Source organism: Salvelinus namaycush, chromosome 23 (assembly GCF_016432855.1).
Source record: "Salvelinus namaycush isolate Seneca chromosome 23, SaNama_1.0, whole genome shotgun sequence".
Classification (NCBI taxonomy): Eukaryota; Metazoa; Chordata; class Actinopteri; order Salmoniformes; family Salmonidae; genus Salvelinus; species Salvelinus namaycush.
This window is the reverse complement of record NC_052329.1, coordinates 25,376,595-25,389,439: the sequence shown is the minus strand read 5'-3', so window position 1 is coordinate 25,389,439 and position 12,845 is coordinate 25,376,595. Positions and strand designations below refer to the sequence as shown.

Sequence of the window (12,845 nt, the reverse complement as noted above, 5' to 3'; positions counted from 1 at the left end):
AAGGTCGAAAGTCATGCGTCCTCCGAAGCACAACCCAACCAACCAGCCTGGGCGCGAACCCAGAGACTCTGGTGGCGCAGCTAGCGCTGCGATGCAGTTCCCTAGACCACTGCGCCACCCGGGAGGCCTACCAAGATATATTTTGAACACAGCAATCATTAGTCATTGCAGGAACACACATGGTGGACTTCTATGTGTTTAACATTTGACCTAGTGTGGGTGTTTTTGGTGTGTTTTGGGGTTGCTGTAATTCTTACAATCTGTGACGGACTTGGACATAGTGTGAGTTATAGAAAACCTTTTGCCACAGAGTAACAGTCATTTATTGATTAGAATTTATATTCTTAACCATCAGCTCATCCTACATTTTTGATAGAATCCTATTATGAGTTCAACCGTCTTCCCTAGGACCATGAATTGAGCATTGGGGTTGGTTGTTATGCATGTGGCTGCCAAGTGTGCGTGTGTGCACGCCTGTCTCTGTGTGTGTGTGTGTGTGTGTGTGTGTGTGTGTGTGTGTGTGTGTGTGTGTGTGTGTGTGTGTGTGTGTGTGTGTGTGTGTTCACTGGGACACCAGCCCCTGTAAGTTAGTTGCTGCACTTACAGAGGAAATGTGTGTTTCCTTGGGGGTAAATGGGAGATGGTGTGTGTGTGCCGTCACTATCCTTCCATCTGACCATATCGTTAAACAAACACACACAGAAACACACACCTACAACAATGGCTGCCCCCTCCCATAACTTATCGGTACTCAGACATCTGACTCTGACGTAGTTTTCTGACATTCTAAATGAATGCTGCTGGTGATAGTGTTGAATGACGTATTTTCCTACAAACTGTATGTACATGTTCTTTTTGTAAGCATGACTATTTTTAAACGGAGAAGCCTTTGAGCTATAAAAACCAAATAAATATCTGAATTGAAATCAGAAGTGTGTATTGTGGGAGAATGTGAGTTGGGCTGTCAACATACATCCATTTACCAAGAGAACATTCCACTTCTGATCTAGGATGGACAGTTAGGCTTTTCTTTGCAACAAGGTGAGTGTGTGTGTGTTCTTGTGTGGAAGACAGATGTACAGTACACAAACACACATACAAACACATCTAAATATGCTGCTCACCTCTTTCCATAATCTCTCAGTATGTGGTGATGTCTTAAAAAAGCCTTACTGAGGCAGATTGAATGGGAGGAAGTGGCTCTAACTTCCCCAGGAAAGAGGGAGAGGAAACGGACGGGTTTGGACCGCTCAGTCAGGCTGGGCATACAACTACAAGACTAATGACTGAAGAGAGCTGGCTGGGGAGAAAGACAGATAGAGGCAGGGAGAGAGAAACATAAAGAGAAAGACTGCCTTCCATTGGCCTACAAGACCACAGAGCTGGACTAGGGAAAATAAAGATAGAACGAGAGAGTGACGGGAGAAAGACAGATAGAGGGAGCGAGAGAGAAAAATAATTGAGAAAGAGAGAGAAGACTGCCTTCAATTTCTATTGTCCTCTTCTGGACTTGGGAAGAGAAGAGTGAGCGAAAGAGAAGAAAAGGAGAAAGGGATTTTCCTGTGAGTTGGACACGTTCTGAGACCTATTGTGGGCTGGTACCTGGTTGTGGGGTGGACATGGGCCAGTTTCTGACGGGTCTAGGACTACTGCTCTGCTGTTCCCTCTCCTCCCCTCAGAGACTGGCTCCCTCAGGGAGAAACGTCTGCCAGGACCCCAGGTGATGACTACATTACACTCACACTTTATCTTTCTCACTTTCGTTTTCTGCCTTTTCTATCCAGACATATATCCTTGCTTTATGAAACATTCTCAGTATCTTCATAATTGTAATCTTCCATTATTTTATGAAAAAAACACAGTAAAAAGTCCCATCAAGAAACTTCCTACTATGCTTTACAGTATTTTGTTTACCCACCTCTAACAGGGATACTTCCACTCTTGTCTGTTGCACTGGATGGAGACAACAGAGAGAGGAGTGTATTTTACGTGAGTATCAGTTTAGGGGAGAGAAGTGTACTTTACATGAGTATCAGTTTAGGGGAGAGGAGTGTACTTTACGTGAGTATCAGCTGACAGTAAATTGTGTAAAACCGTCCAGGGCACACAAGAACAGGCTTTTTGTCTTATTTAGGTAGTATTGTATAATTCAGCACTGTGTCTGTTGTTTATGACTCCAGCTGTGTGTGATGGCGAGCAGGCCTGCCAGCAGGATGAGGTGTGTGTATACCCGGGCGTCTGTCGCTGTCGACCTGGCTACTATGGAGCCCACTGCAAGACACGTAAGTCAAATCAACTCTGACGTTTAAGTTACATAGGCTGTGTCACTCAAACAATATATTTTGAACACAACAAGAGTCAATATAGCAACTTTGGTAGTGCTTTACATTGTAGGAATAAAAGGGTAAGAACATTGTAATTAAGTGGAAACTACTGAAGTATTACAACCTGTCTCCTTCTTCAGGCTGCCCTCCAGAGTTCTGGGCACCGGACTGCCGTGAGCTGTGCAAGTGCCACCCTCATGGGCGCTGTGACCCGATCACGGGCGAGTGTACATGCCTCTCCAACCGCTGGGGGCCACTCTGCCAGAACGCCTGCAAATGTGGCCGTCATGGACACTGCCACCCCGTACACGGCAACTGCACCTGCGACGAGGGCTGGTGGACACCCACCTGTGCCAAACAGTGCCAGTGCTACCCAGGCACCTCCACCTGTAACCCACTGACCGGCAGGTGAGAGAGAATGGGTTTATTTACAATGGGAGGCATTAGTTAGCTAAAAGCTGAATCACTTGATAAAATTTAGCCTGCAATTTAATAATTTAAAGGACAGTGTACACACATATGTTTTAACACAATAGCTACAACACAATAGAAATATATGTTTTCTTAAAAAACGTTGGTTGGCAGGTGTCAGTGTGCCCCGGGTTACTGGGGTCAGAAGTGCAGCCTTCGCTGTAGCTGCTACATATCATCCTGCCAACAGAAGACGGGGGCGTGTGAATGCCAGAACGGGTGGTGGGGTCCGACGTGTGACCGCCGCTGTAACTGTGACCTGGAGCACAGCGAGTGTAATGCGGTCAGCGGGGAGTGTGTATGTCAGCCTGGGTACAAGGGAGCCTTCTGTAACGAACCGTGTGGACCTGGGGAGTATGGCAGTGGCTGTAAACTGAGGTAAGAGAGTGTATATGGATATTGCAGTGATGTTTTGATGGTACAGCCTTGTCATTTTGCTGTGGATGTCTCTCTCTCTCTGCCCTCCTATGTAGCTGTGGCCACTGTGAAGGAGGCCAGTCGTGCTCTGTGGTTGATGGTGTCTGTACGGCCTGTGAGCCTGGGTGGAACGGCACACACTGTGACCGGCTGTGCCCGCACGGTTACCATGGAAACCACTGCCAGGAGGCATGCCCACGCTGCAGGAACGGTGAACCATGTGACCCCAGGACGGGGGCGTGTTCACGATGTGACCCAGGATGGACCGAACCCAGGTGTGTGTGTGTTTGATGGCTAACTACCAGTGAAACGTATCTGAGACCTTTTACAGTAATTCCACTTCCCAGACATGCATGTGTCGTTGATACTGAAAAGGTTCAGTGTTTTCTTCTAGTGCTGATAGTTTTGTTGTCCCTCTGTTATCTGGGCCACTCTGTATGTCTGCAGGTGTGACGAGCCGTGCTCTAACAGGACATTCGGGGACGCCTGCCGCTCCCTGTGCAGCTCCTGTTTCCATGGCCACTGTGATCGCGTGACAGGAAGTTGTGTCTGTGGGCCTGGGTTCCAGGGACGGAGGTGAGAGTACTGAGAAAGCAGACAGAGGTTCTGTTTGAATACTCTTAAAATGCATCCTTCCTTGAAGTGATGTGAAACAATGGTTCAAATAACTACGTTTCTCCAATCCAATAATGTCTGATTTAGACATCTTGCTGGGATTGTGTATCTGGCTGTCACTAACAGGTTTCTCTCTGTTGTGTCCCCAGTTGTAACATCACCTGTCCAGACCAGCTGTATGGCTTTAACTGTTCCTCTGTCTGTGACTGTGGAGAGGGCACCGCCTGTCACCCAGCAACGGGGGCGTGTCCATACAGTATGTACTCCTCCTATTGGATACAGCGCTAGTTGGTGGATAATGTGTAGCTAATGATAAGTAATAGTAGATGAGCCTATGGATTAAAATATTTGTTTTTCCTCAAGAAGGAATATGTGAGGTTGAATCACATTTGTTTGTGTGTGTGTGCGCACGTGTGTGTGTGTGTGGTGTCAGGTGGTCACAGGGCTCTGATCACTGGTCTCCTGGTCCCTCTGCTCTTGGTGCTGCTGGGGCTGGTCTGCTGCTGCTGCTGCTGTGGAGGACCTACTGACGGCAAAGACAGGTGTGTGTGTGTGTGTATATAATTCTGATGACAAAGACAGGTGTGTGTGTGTGTGTTCCTCTGACTCTGCTCTGGTCCTACAGGGTAGCAGTGGGTGACGGTGGTACCTCTGTCCGTATGAAGCATCATGTGTATAACGTCCTGGCCAACGTGAGCTCTGCTGTACCCTGTATCTCTGTCTGGTCCTCTGGGCTACCCAGAGTCACAGGTCAGTCCAATATCACACTAGAGATCATGTCATATGATCTGTATCTATGTAAGGAAGAAACTCCAGTACTTGGATGCTCTGAAAGTTTTTCTCCATGCGCTTAGAAAAAGGAGTGGTGTCCATACTATACGTATTACAATATTATGACAATAATAATAATAATAAACGCTTCTCTCTCCAGTGTCCCACCACGACCCTGAGCTGACGTTCAACCACAGCTTCATAGAGCCTCCCTCCTCAGGCTGGGTGACGGAGGGATCCTTCTTCGACAGTGATGAGGAGACCAGAGAGGTGCTCTACTGTGTCCCCCCCAGAGAAGGTAATCAGTGTGTGTGTATGTGTGTGTGTGTGTGTGTGTGTGTGTGTGTGTGTGTGTGTGTGTGTGTGTGTGTGTGTGTGTGTGTGTGTGTGTGTGTGTGTGTGTGTGTGTGTGTGTGTGTGTTCAACCCTTTGTGTTTCGATTGACTACATTTTTTCTCTCTCTCCCTGTCCCTCCATTCCCCCCCTCTACGTCCCTCAGACATCCCAGCAGTGGCGGGCGGTGAGTTCCAGGAGTTCCAGCATGAGATGAGTTCTAAGTGTAACATCTTCCCTGACCCCTCTGCCTTCAGTATTAGTGCAGAAGACATGTCCCTCCCCTTTGGCATCCCCCGCACCTCCAGCAACGCCAAGTCCAAATGCCCCTCCGTCTCCTTCGCCGAAGGCACCAGGTAACACCAGGTCGTAGTCATCATGATGAGGACATTGGGCGCTACACACACCACACCACACTACGCAGCACTTCAATTCTCTTTTTGTGATTGTTTTTAATGTTGTGAGAATGTCAAAAAATGTACCCTTGGGGAGTAATAAAGTACAATCTCATCTCATCCGAGGTTCAGCCCCAAGGAGCGCCGAGGCTCTGCCCAGGACCTGACTCCCGGGGCCCCCCGCACCAAACCCAAGTCCCCCTTGGGGGTCCTGATGCTGTTAGCCCTCCAGGCCCAGGGAGGGAAGGCCTCAGAGGGGGAAGAGACGGAGACAGGTGAGGGGGGGGTGGATGGATGTGGAGGTGGAGGTGGGACTGGACCATTGGAAGACCCAGAATCCAGTGGTGAAGCAGGGGACCCCGATGTGGACAGGTACACAGCTACCCCATCCCGAGCCATGTCTACCCTGCAGGTGCCTGGAGCAGTGGTAGGGCAAAGACGCACCATATCCAACGCTGCTGTTCCCAGAAAGGGTGGGCAAACACCAGGGTCCACATCCGATGGCCAGCAGGCAGAGATGGATAAAGGGATGGACAAAGTGACCACAGTGTATGTGACAGTGGGGAAGGCGGGGGTGGGGAGGCCCCTGTCTAAACTAGAGCTCCCCAGCTCGGAGGGCCCGGTACAGGCCATGCTACGCAGGCTAGGCAGCCTCCAGAGACACAAAGACCAGGAGGTGGGAACTAAGCCCAAGGGGAAGAGCCCGGGGGCGGAGGGGATCACCAAGCCCCCCAGGAGGAAGCTGGGGACTAGGGCCAGTGTGTGGGAGCAGGGGGGTCCCCCACCCTCGGGGGTGGAGGGTGCTGTAGGGGAAGGCGTATCTATGAGGAAACCCAGTAGGAGGAAACAGCACGCCCACCACAGCTCCCCTGCTGTCATGGGAAACACTGACGCTGACGCTGGCACTAACACTCAACCCCCACCAGAGGACGCCCCTGCCACTGTTACGCCCACGAGGCCCCTGTCCTCCATTTTGAAAAGCGTGCCAGAGGTCGCTGGGTCAGAGGTCAGGGGTGAAAGGTCCGGGGTGAGGGAAGAGAACGGCGACCCTGGGATGCAGACTGAGAGTGGATATCGAACAATCGGGCCAGCTGGATTTGTAACGGACGCTGTTAGTCTGAGTGAAGTCATCGCCAATGAAGGAGTGGTGGCCGGTGTGGACGATGGACCTAACCTTTATGAGAATGTGATGATTATGCATTCCTAATTTCAGATGCAATGACTGTGGTGCTCTGTCTCTTCTCACAATTGAGTATGTAGTTCAACTACTAATGAATGAGGCATTTGGAAACTAGCCTACTGTACTGAGTTAACAGTCGAGTCTGACATAAACTAGCAATCTTTACAATATTGAGTATAGAATTTTATGAATTACACTATGTATATGATGGTTCTGTACAATATGTACTGTATGTATGTATATTATACAACAATAGGATAATGTTGAAATCACCTTACCAAATAGTTATTGACACTGTAACTGCCATGTGTGAAACAACTATGCAAATGAAAACTAAAAAATGCTCCTGTGCACTTTGTTCACTTTGTTCACTTTGACTTGTCTGTCATCACTGGGATAACATTGCTCTGTGGTGCCAGCTTGAACCATTTAAAAGTGTTGGCACTGGCAGCACCAACCCTTCCCAAACCATCACCTGTCACACCATCACACCATCACCTGTCTGTGATATGTATTAGGCTGTGTCCCAAATGGCACCCTATTCCTTTTATAGTGGCCCTGGTCAAAAGTAGTGCACTATAAAGGAAACAGGGTGCCATTTGGGATGCACACTGAGTGGAAAAAAAACAAGTGATGAAACTGATACCTGCCATGCATCTGATGTATTATGGTGTCTGTCAGCTGCATTCCCAATATTGTAGGGTTGAGAGCATTTTGGTTGTGTTGGGATTTACATATAAAAGAAAATAAGCCACCATAGACATATCTGTAGAGACTATATTTATCTCTATGGTGACCACTCCCCCTCTGCTTGTACAGGATTTAAGGAGGGGTTGACAGACAGGGTTAGAATGGATGATTGATGACTTGATCTTCTTTAATCAAATTTCTGAATGTTTCCAAAAATCAGCAGTGAATCAACAAGTCTGGACCGTGTACGCTGTGGAATTGAGGTGTAATGTAAAAGAATGCAGCACGGTGTCTCATTGGAACAGATATCCCCCGGCTACCTGGCATAGTCTACTATCAGGCTAGCATAGTCTATGTACTATCTGTAGGTTTTGCCAAGCCTCTGTCCTCTTGATCACTGTTAAGGTTGCCTCCCACATAGCATGTCCTTCTATGCAGCCAAAAACAGTTTCATCATATTCCACTGAAAGCGCTAGTCAGGAAATGGAGTCCTGGTGGTCCAGAGTTGTGTTTGTTGATGTCTTTCTAGCCTGTCATTCACTAGGTGGTAGTAGTGTTTCTGTATCACACTGTCAATCCAACCTTTAAAGACCCCTCTTGTGAACTGGGTCAGATATTAGAGAGGAGAGATAACCCACAATTTATTACAGTTTACAATAGAATTCAGTAGTATACTGTAGAATACTATACTACACACTGTGAAAGCCTCCACTTCTATGTCAAAGATAATAAAACCAAAAAACTATAGTAAATACTACAATAATGTCCGCAAAAACACTACAGTAAATACTACAGTATACTACAATCCGCAAAAATGCTACATTAATTACTATAGTATATACTACAGTTTTCTTTCACTACAGTATTTATACTATAGTTAACTGTAAATACTACAGTATACTACAGTAATTACTATAGTATTCACTGTAGTGTTTTTGTGGACTTCAGTTTGCACACCAACCAACCAGCTGAACTTTGCCCCAAATCATGGGGAACAGAGGGGGTAGGGAACAGAGATGGGTGGGGAACAGAGGGGGTGGGGAACAGAGGGGGTGGGCCTTCATTGATCTCCAATAAGGGGAGCTACAGCGCAAATACTACAAGGCTAGTTTGACTGAATTGAGCCTTGGATTAATTTCAATACCCCCAATAACATGTGGGTACCCTTTACAGCTAGAAAATATTTAATTATAAAAGTATTACACGCAAGTATTCCAGGTACAAAGAGAAATGTCCTCATATCAGAACATTTTTGTGACGTGATTCTTCTAATTTAGAGGCGAAAGAAACGCACACCTATTTAGGAGAGGCGCTGGCTAGCGTAGTAGAACAGTCGCACACTCTAGGAGCTCAGATGCAATACTTTAATAACCTAATATCCAACGTTTCGACAGACAAGCTGTCTTCCTCAGGGTATCAGCTTGTCTATCAAAACGTTGGATATGAGGTTATTAAAGTATTGCATCTGAGCTCCTAGAGTGTGCGGCTCTCCTTTAATTTTTCAAGTGATTCTTCTAATTATCTAGCTTTAAATTACTGTCTATTTGAGTCTTTGATGTAAAACATGTTTTGACATACTGCATATGTTTCTTTATCCAGTTGTGAAACTATTTCTTCTCGGCCTCCAGGTGTTTTTCAGGGCAGCCCAGCCAGTACTTGCCAATGGACCTGGGGTAAGGAGGGCTGGCTGGGTCCACTTTCTTGGTCTTCAGATCCACTCTGTAGTATTTATCTGGAAAACGAATACAGAGAATATGTCTGGTGGATTTCAAGTTGTTCTGTGCCCTTAGGGTGTGTGTTTAATGGGAGGTTAAAAAGAAAAAAGCAATAGGGCAATAAAGTATCCTTCCTTACCTCCCTTGAAGAAGTAGACGCTCTGCACTGGCTGGCCCTTGTTGACAAACTCCCAGTATGCCCTCCCCTCAGCGTTGTATCTGGAGTCATAGTTGTATCCATCTCCTCTCCTGTCTTGGTCATCCCTCCTCCTATCCTGGTCATCCCTCCTTCTATCCCTGTCTCTGTCTTCATCCCTGGCATCCGTTCGGCGCATGTCCCACCCTCCAAACATCCCCTCCATAGCCATCCCCCTCTCCGCCAGCTTCCGACCGAGATCCATACCCTTCTCAGCGAATCCTTTCCCCATATCCATCCCCTTCTCTGCGAACGCCTGCCCCATAGCCATTCCCGTCCCGGCACCCCAGTAAGACTGGCGCCTATTTCTGCGGCGGCCCCACTGCTGTTCCCACTGCTGTCCATATTGTTGTCCTTGTTGTCCATATTGTTGTCCATTTTGCTGTCCATTTAACTGATCCTGTTGACCATACTGCCCCCACTGTTGGTCCCATGGCTGGCGCCTCCCGTCGTTGTGGTCCCGTAAAGGGGGTAAGGGTGGGAACAGGGGTGGGGCCAGTGACCTGGGGTTGATGTAGAGTCTCCCTGTCATGACAGCGTCCACTGGGGCCTTGATGCCGATCCAGTCCTTGTTGATGAACCGATGCCCACCATGGTGGTTGGGGACTGGTGGAGAGAGAATGACAGATGAGATGTAGCATTAGATGGTGGGGGCTAGCTTTAAAACTATTCTTGCTTGTTAAGCAACCATTTTCTTAAAGTCAACATTGTGCCATTAATGATTCCTTATATCCTCTTTCTTCACCTCCTCAATACGCATTGGGTGAGAAGGTCCACAGGTAAGAGGCTTGGATCTTCTTCTCCAATGCGTTTTGAGAAGGAGGAATGGAAAGAGGAAGTGAGGACACAAGAAAAGATCATTGAGAAAGCGCCACAGCGTCTTACTGCCTCTGAAGAGCATGTTGAAGAGTTCCTCCCAGTTGTTGTGGTAGATGTCAGTGTAGGCTGTGAACAGAGCGGAGGGAGACCCTGCTGACATCTTGATACACTCCTCATGTGATGGCTGGTGCTTGAACTCATACTGGTAGTACTGGTCACCTGGGAACACAGACAAACAACTGGTCTGTTAACAAAACAGATTATGTGAAAAGAAATACACTGGAAACAGTGAGTTAGTCACTTCATTGTGGCTATATCTTCCATCATTTGAATAAGTTCAGGAGGAGGACTATCATTGAGAGGTATTCTCAAGTTTAAACACAAAAATGAATTCAATCACTTATCAATTAGCAACTGCCTAGTGGATTGTATTTTCTTCATTTAAGATTTGGTGTGACCTTTGAAGAAGTAGACCTTCTCTTTGCCGTGGTGTCCAGGGGCTGCTATGGCGAAGGCTGCGTCCACGTCGTCTGGTATCTTCTCAAAGCCCACGTTGATATCCCTGGGATAGTCCTCCTCCAGCACACCATCATCAAACCGCCAGTACTTGTTACCCTGTTGGAGGATTTGCAATTTGAAAAATATGTTTGAAATTAATAAATGTAATTTATATCAGTGAAGTTGGCAATTTATAACAAATGTATTACATTTATAAAATGTATAATAAATACAGACAGCTAGAGATATAACTTCCATTACCAACCTTCTACCGTCCTACCAACATTTAATCTTTAATCTAAGCTCTCTAGCCAGGGTATTCATCCCACCTTGAACATGTATGTCTTTCCCTGGCAGTTGATACGTGTGAAGGCAGCATCTATAGGCCCTCTGATACCCCAGATATCCTGGATCAGTTTGGGGTAGCCGGGCATCACCGACTTCTCATCCAGCTCAAAGAACCACTCCCCTAGGAAAGGACACAAAACAAACACCTACATAGAGATACAGATAAACAAAACCTCTCCTGGTGTTTTTCTTCCACTCACCGACACCTCTGAAGGTGACGGGGTAAGACCCATGAAGACCCTTACTTCTGAAGGTGACTGAGTAAGACCCATGAAGACCCTTACCTCTGAAGGTGACTGAGTAAGACCCATGAAGACCCTTACCTCTGAAGGTGACTGAGTAAGACCCATGAAGACCCTTACCTCTGAAGGTGACTGAGTAAGACCCATGAAGACCCTTACCTCTGAAGGTGACTGAGTAAGACCCATGAAGACCCTTACCTCTGAAGGTGACTGAGTAAGACCCATGAAGACCCTTACCTCTGAAGGTGACTGTGTACGACCCATGAAGACCCTTACCTCTGAAGGTGACTGAGTAAGACCCATGAAGACCTTTATCTCTGAAGGTGACGGAGTAAGACCCATGAAGACCCTTACCTCTGAAGGCGTAGACAGAGCCGTTCTTGAGCTGCATTAGGGAGTCCCAGGGCCTGCTGCTGCATGGCTGTGCATCTGGGTCTACTACCGGAGCCTTGGTGGTCGTCACCACTTCCTCTGTGGTTGTCTGTGGGATTGATGTTGCCTCGGTGGCTATAGCTGTCTCTGGGACTGGGACTACCACTGGGAACTGGCCTCTATCTGAGCCTCTACCTGTCTGTGTGGCCGACGGTGCCTTGGTGGCTTTAGCTGCCTCCGGGAGTGGGACAACCACTGGGACCTGACCTCTCTGTGGGCCTCGAGCTGCGCCTCTAGCTGGCTCTGTGACTGGGGTTATCTTTGTGCCAATTTTGGCAGGAGTAGGGGTGGTGTTGGGGGTTCTGAGGCGTGTGGGTTGCCTATGTTGGCCCCCTGAGGAGCTGGATTCCCCGTCCTCAGGTTGGGTCGGGAAGGCGGGCGTTGTAGGGGTAAATGGACCATCGTCATCCTCTGCAAATTCAAAGGTGTCCCCGCGTGCTGAAGGAAACAGGTCACATTAAATGAATCACACAATGAATTAATAGCAAAATATTATATGAATGATGAACATATGCAACTCATTACCATGTTAATCAGTGGTGCATTATTCAATATGACCTTTAAAGGTTGTTAAAAGGGAAATCTGTGACTTTTCTAACAATCAATATACAAACACGCACACACACACGCACGCACGCACGCACGCACGCACGCACGCACGCACGCACGCACGCACGCACGCACGCACACACACACACACACACACACACACACACACACACACACACACACACACACACACACACACACACACACACACACACAACTTACCTTTCATATGACATGCGGTCTCGTAGTCTGAGCAGCAGCTCTTGTAGTACCGACACATGGTGTCACACTGGCAATCCTTCTTGGAGTCGAAGCCATTCTCACAGCGGTCCATGCATGACTCTGACACACAAGGACACAGAGGTAACTTATAAATGACAATAGAACAGCAGAAATGTTTGGTAATACCTCCACAAACTCCAATATACTGTCCCTAACTGAGTTTCCAAATACTATCTTGAAATTCATGAGTTCTTTCACCAGTAACAACTCAGTTTAATTTCAACCAAAACTTCCCCAATACATTTTCAAGTCAACCTAGACTATATATTTTTTAATGGTATACTTACCCTCTGCAGCAAACACAGTAGCTATCCCGGCTAGCAGGAGTATCAGCCCGAGCCTCATGCTGTCTATCTTTCTGGGTCTCTCTGGGTGTGTGACGGAGAGGACCCAGGGGATAGAGAACAGTGTGCTACTAATCAATGACCAATGCAATGCAGTGGCTACCAGTGTCATTCACCTCTACAGAATGTTTACTTAAACCTTGATTCAACCTTGTTATCAACCTTGTTTTTGCTGAAGCAATCAGTAAATTAAGAGTTTCATTCAAAAATGCTTTATATCAAAT

At 47.3% G+C, this 12,845-nt stretch overlaps 2 protein-coding genes across 3 annotated transcripts; one reads left to right on the top strand and one right to left on the bottom strand.

The window, feature by feature from the left end:
* Positions 1–28: 28 nt before the first annotated feature.
* Positions 29–6,859, top strand: LOC120018233 (scavenger receptor class F member 1-like). Of its 2 annotated transcripts, none has more exons than XM_038961314.1 (13): positions 29–1,720; positions 1,928–1,989; positions 2,181–2,282; positions 2,465–2,732; positions 2,910–3,173; positions 3,269–3,487; positions 3,660–3,788; positions 3,977–4,083; positions 4,261–4,369; positions 4,453–4,577; positions 4,759–4,896; positions 5,098–5,287; positions 5,459–6,859. In XM_038961314.1, the coding sequence occupies exons 1-13, from the start codon at positions 1,620–1,622 to the stop codon at positions 6,531–6,533; spliced, it is 2,889 nt and encodes a 962-aa protein (XP_038817242.1). In that variant the 5' UTR covers positions 29–1,619; the 3' UTR covers positions 6,534–6,859. The 2 variants fall into 2 exon arrangements, with proteins under 2 accessions (XP_038817242.1, XP_038817241.1); XM_038961313.1 differs by having other exon boundaries at positions 5,453–6,859.
* A 1,468-nt stretch (positions 6,860–8,327) lies between these two features.
* Positions 8,328–12,702, bottom strand: LOC120018232 (vitronectin-like). The gene is made up of 8 exons (XM_038961312.1): positions 12,565–12,702; positions 12,218–12,337; positions 11,369–11,884; positions 10,754–10,893; positions 10,385–10,541; positions 9,993–10,145; positions 9,051–9,713; positions 8,328–8,928 (listed from the first exon to the last, which is right to left on the bottom strand). The coding sequence occupies exons 1-8, from the start codon at positions 12,620–12,622 to the stop codon at positions 8,804–8,806; spliced, it is 1,932 nt and encodes a 643-aa protein (XP_038817240.1). The 5' UTR covers positions 12,623–12,702; the 3' UTR covers positions 8,328–8,803.
* Between the last annotated feature and the right edge of the window lie 143 nt (positions 12,703–12,845).

Bases quoted from the DNA above. Each gene is read 5' to 3' on its own strand.
- LOC120018233 (XM_038961313.1), top strand. From the start codon at position 1,620: ATGGGCCAGTTTCTGACGGGTCTAGGACTACTGCTCTGCTGTTCCCTC. The intron at 1,990-2,180 runs GTGAGTATCAGT...TTATGACTCCAG, and splicing joins GAGAGAGGAGTGTATTTTAC to CTGTGTGTGATGGCGAGCAG. The intron at 4,578-4,758 runs GTCAGTCCAATA...TTCTCTCTCCAG, and splicing joins TGGGCTACCCAGAGTCACAG to TGTCCCACCACGACCCTGAG.
- LOC120018232 (XM_038961312.1), bottom strand. From the start codon at position 12,622: ATGAGGCTCGGGCTGATACTCCTGCTAGCCGGGATAGCTACTGTGTTT. The intron at 11,885-12,217 runs GTAAGTTGTGTG...TGTTTCCTTCAG, and splicing joins GACCGCATGTCATATGAAAG to CACGCGGGGACACCTTTGAA. The intron at 10,894-11,368 runs GTAAGGGTCTTC...GTCCTTTCCTAG, and splicing joins CTCTGTCTACGCCTTCAGAG to GGGAGTGGTTCTTTGAGCTG.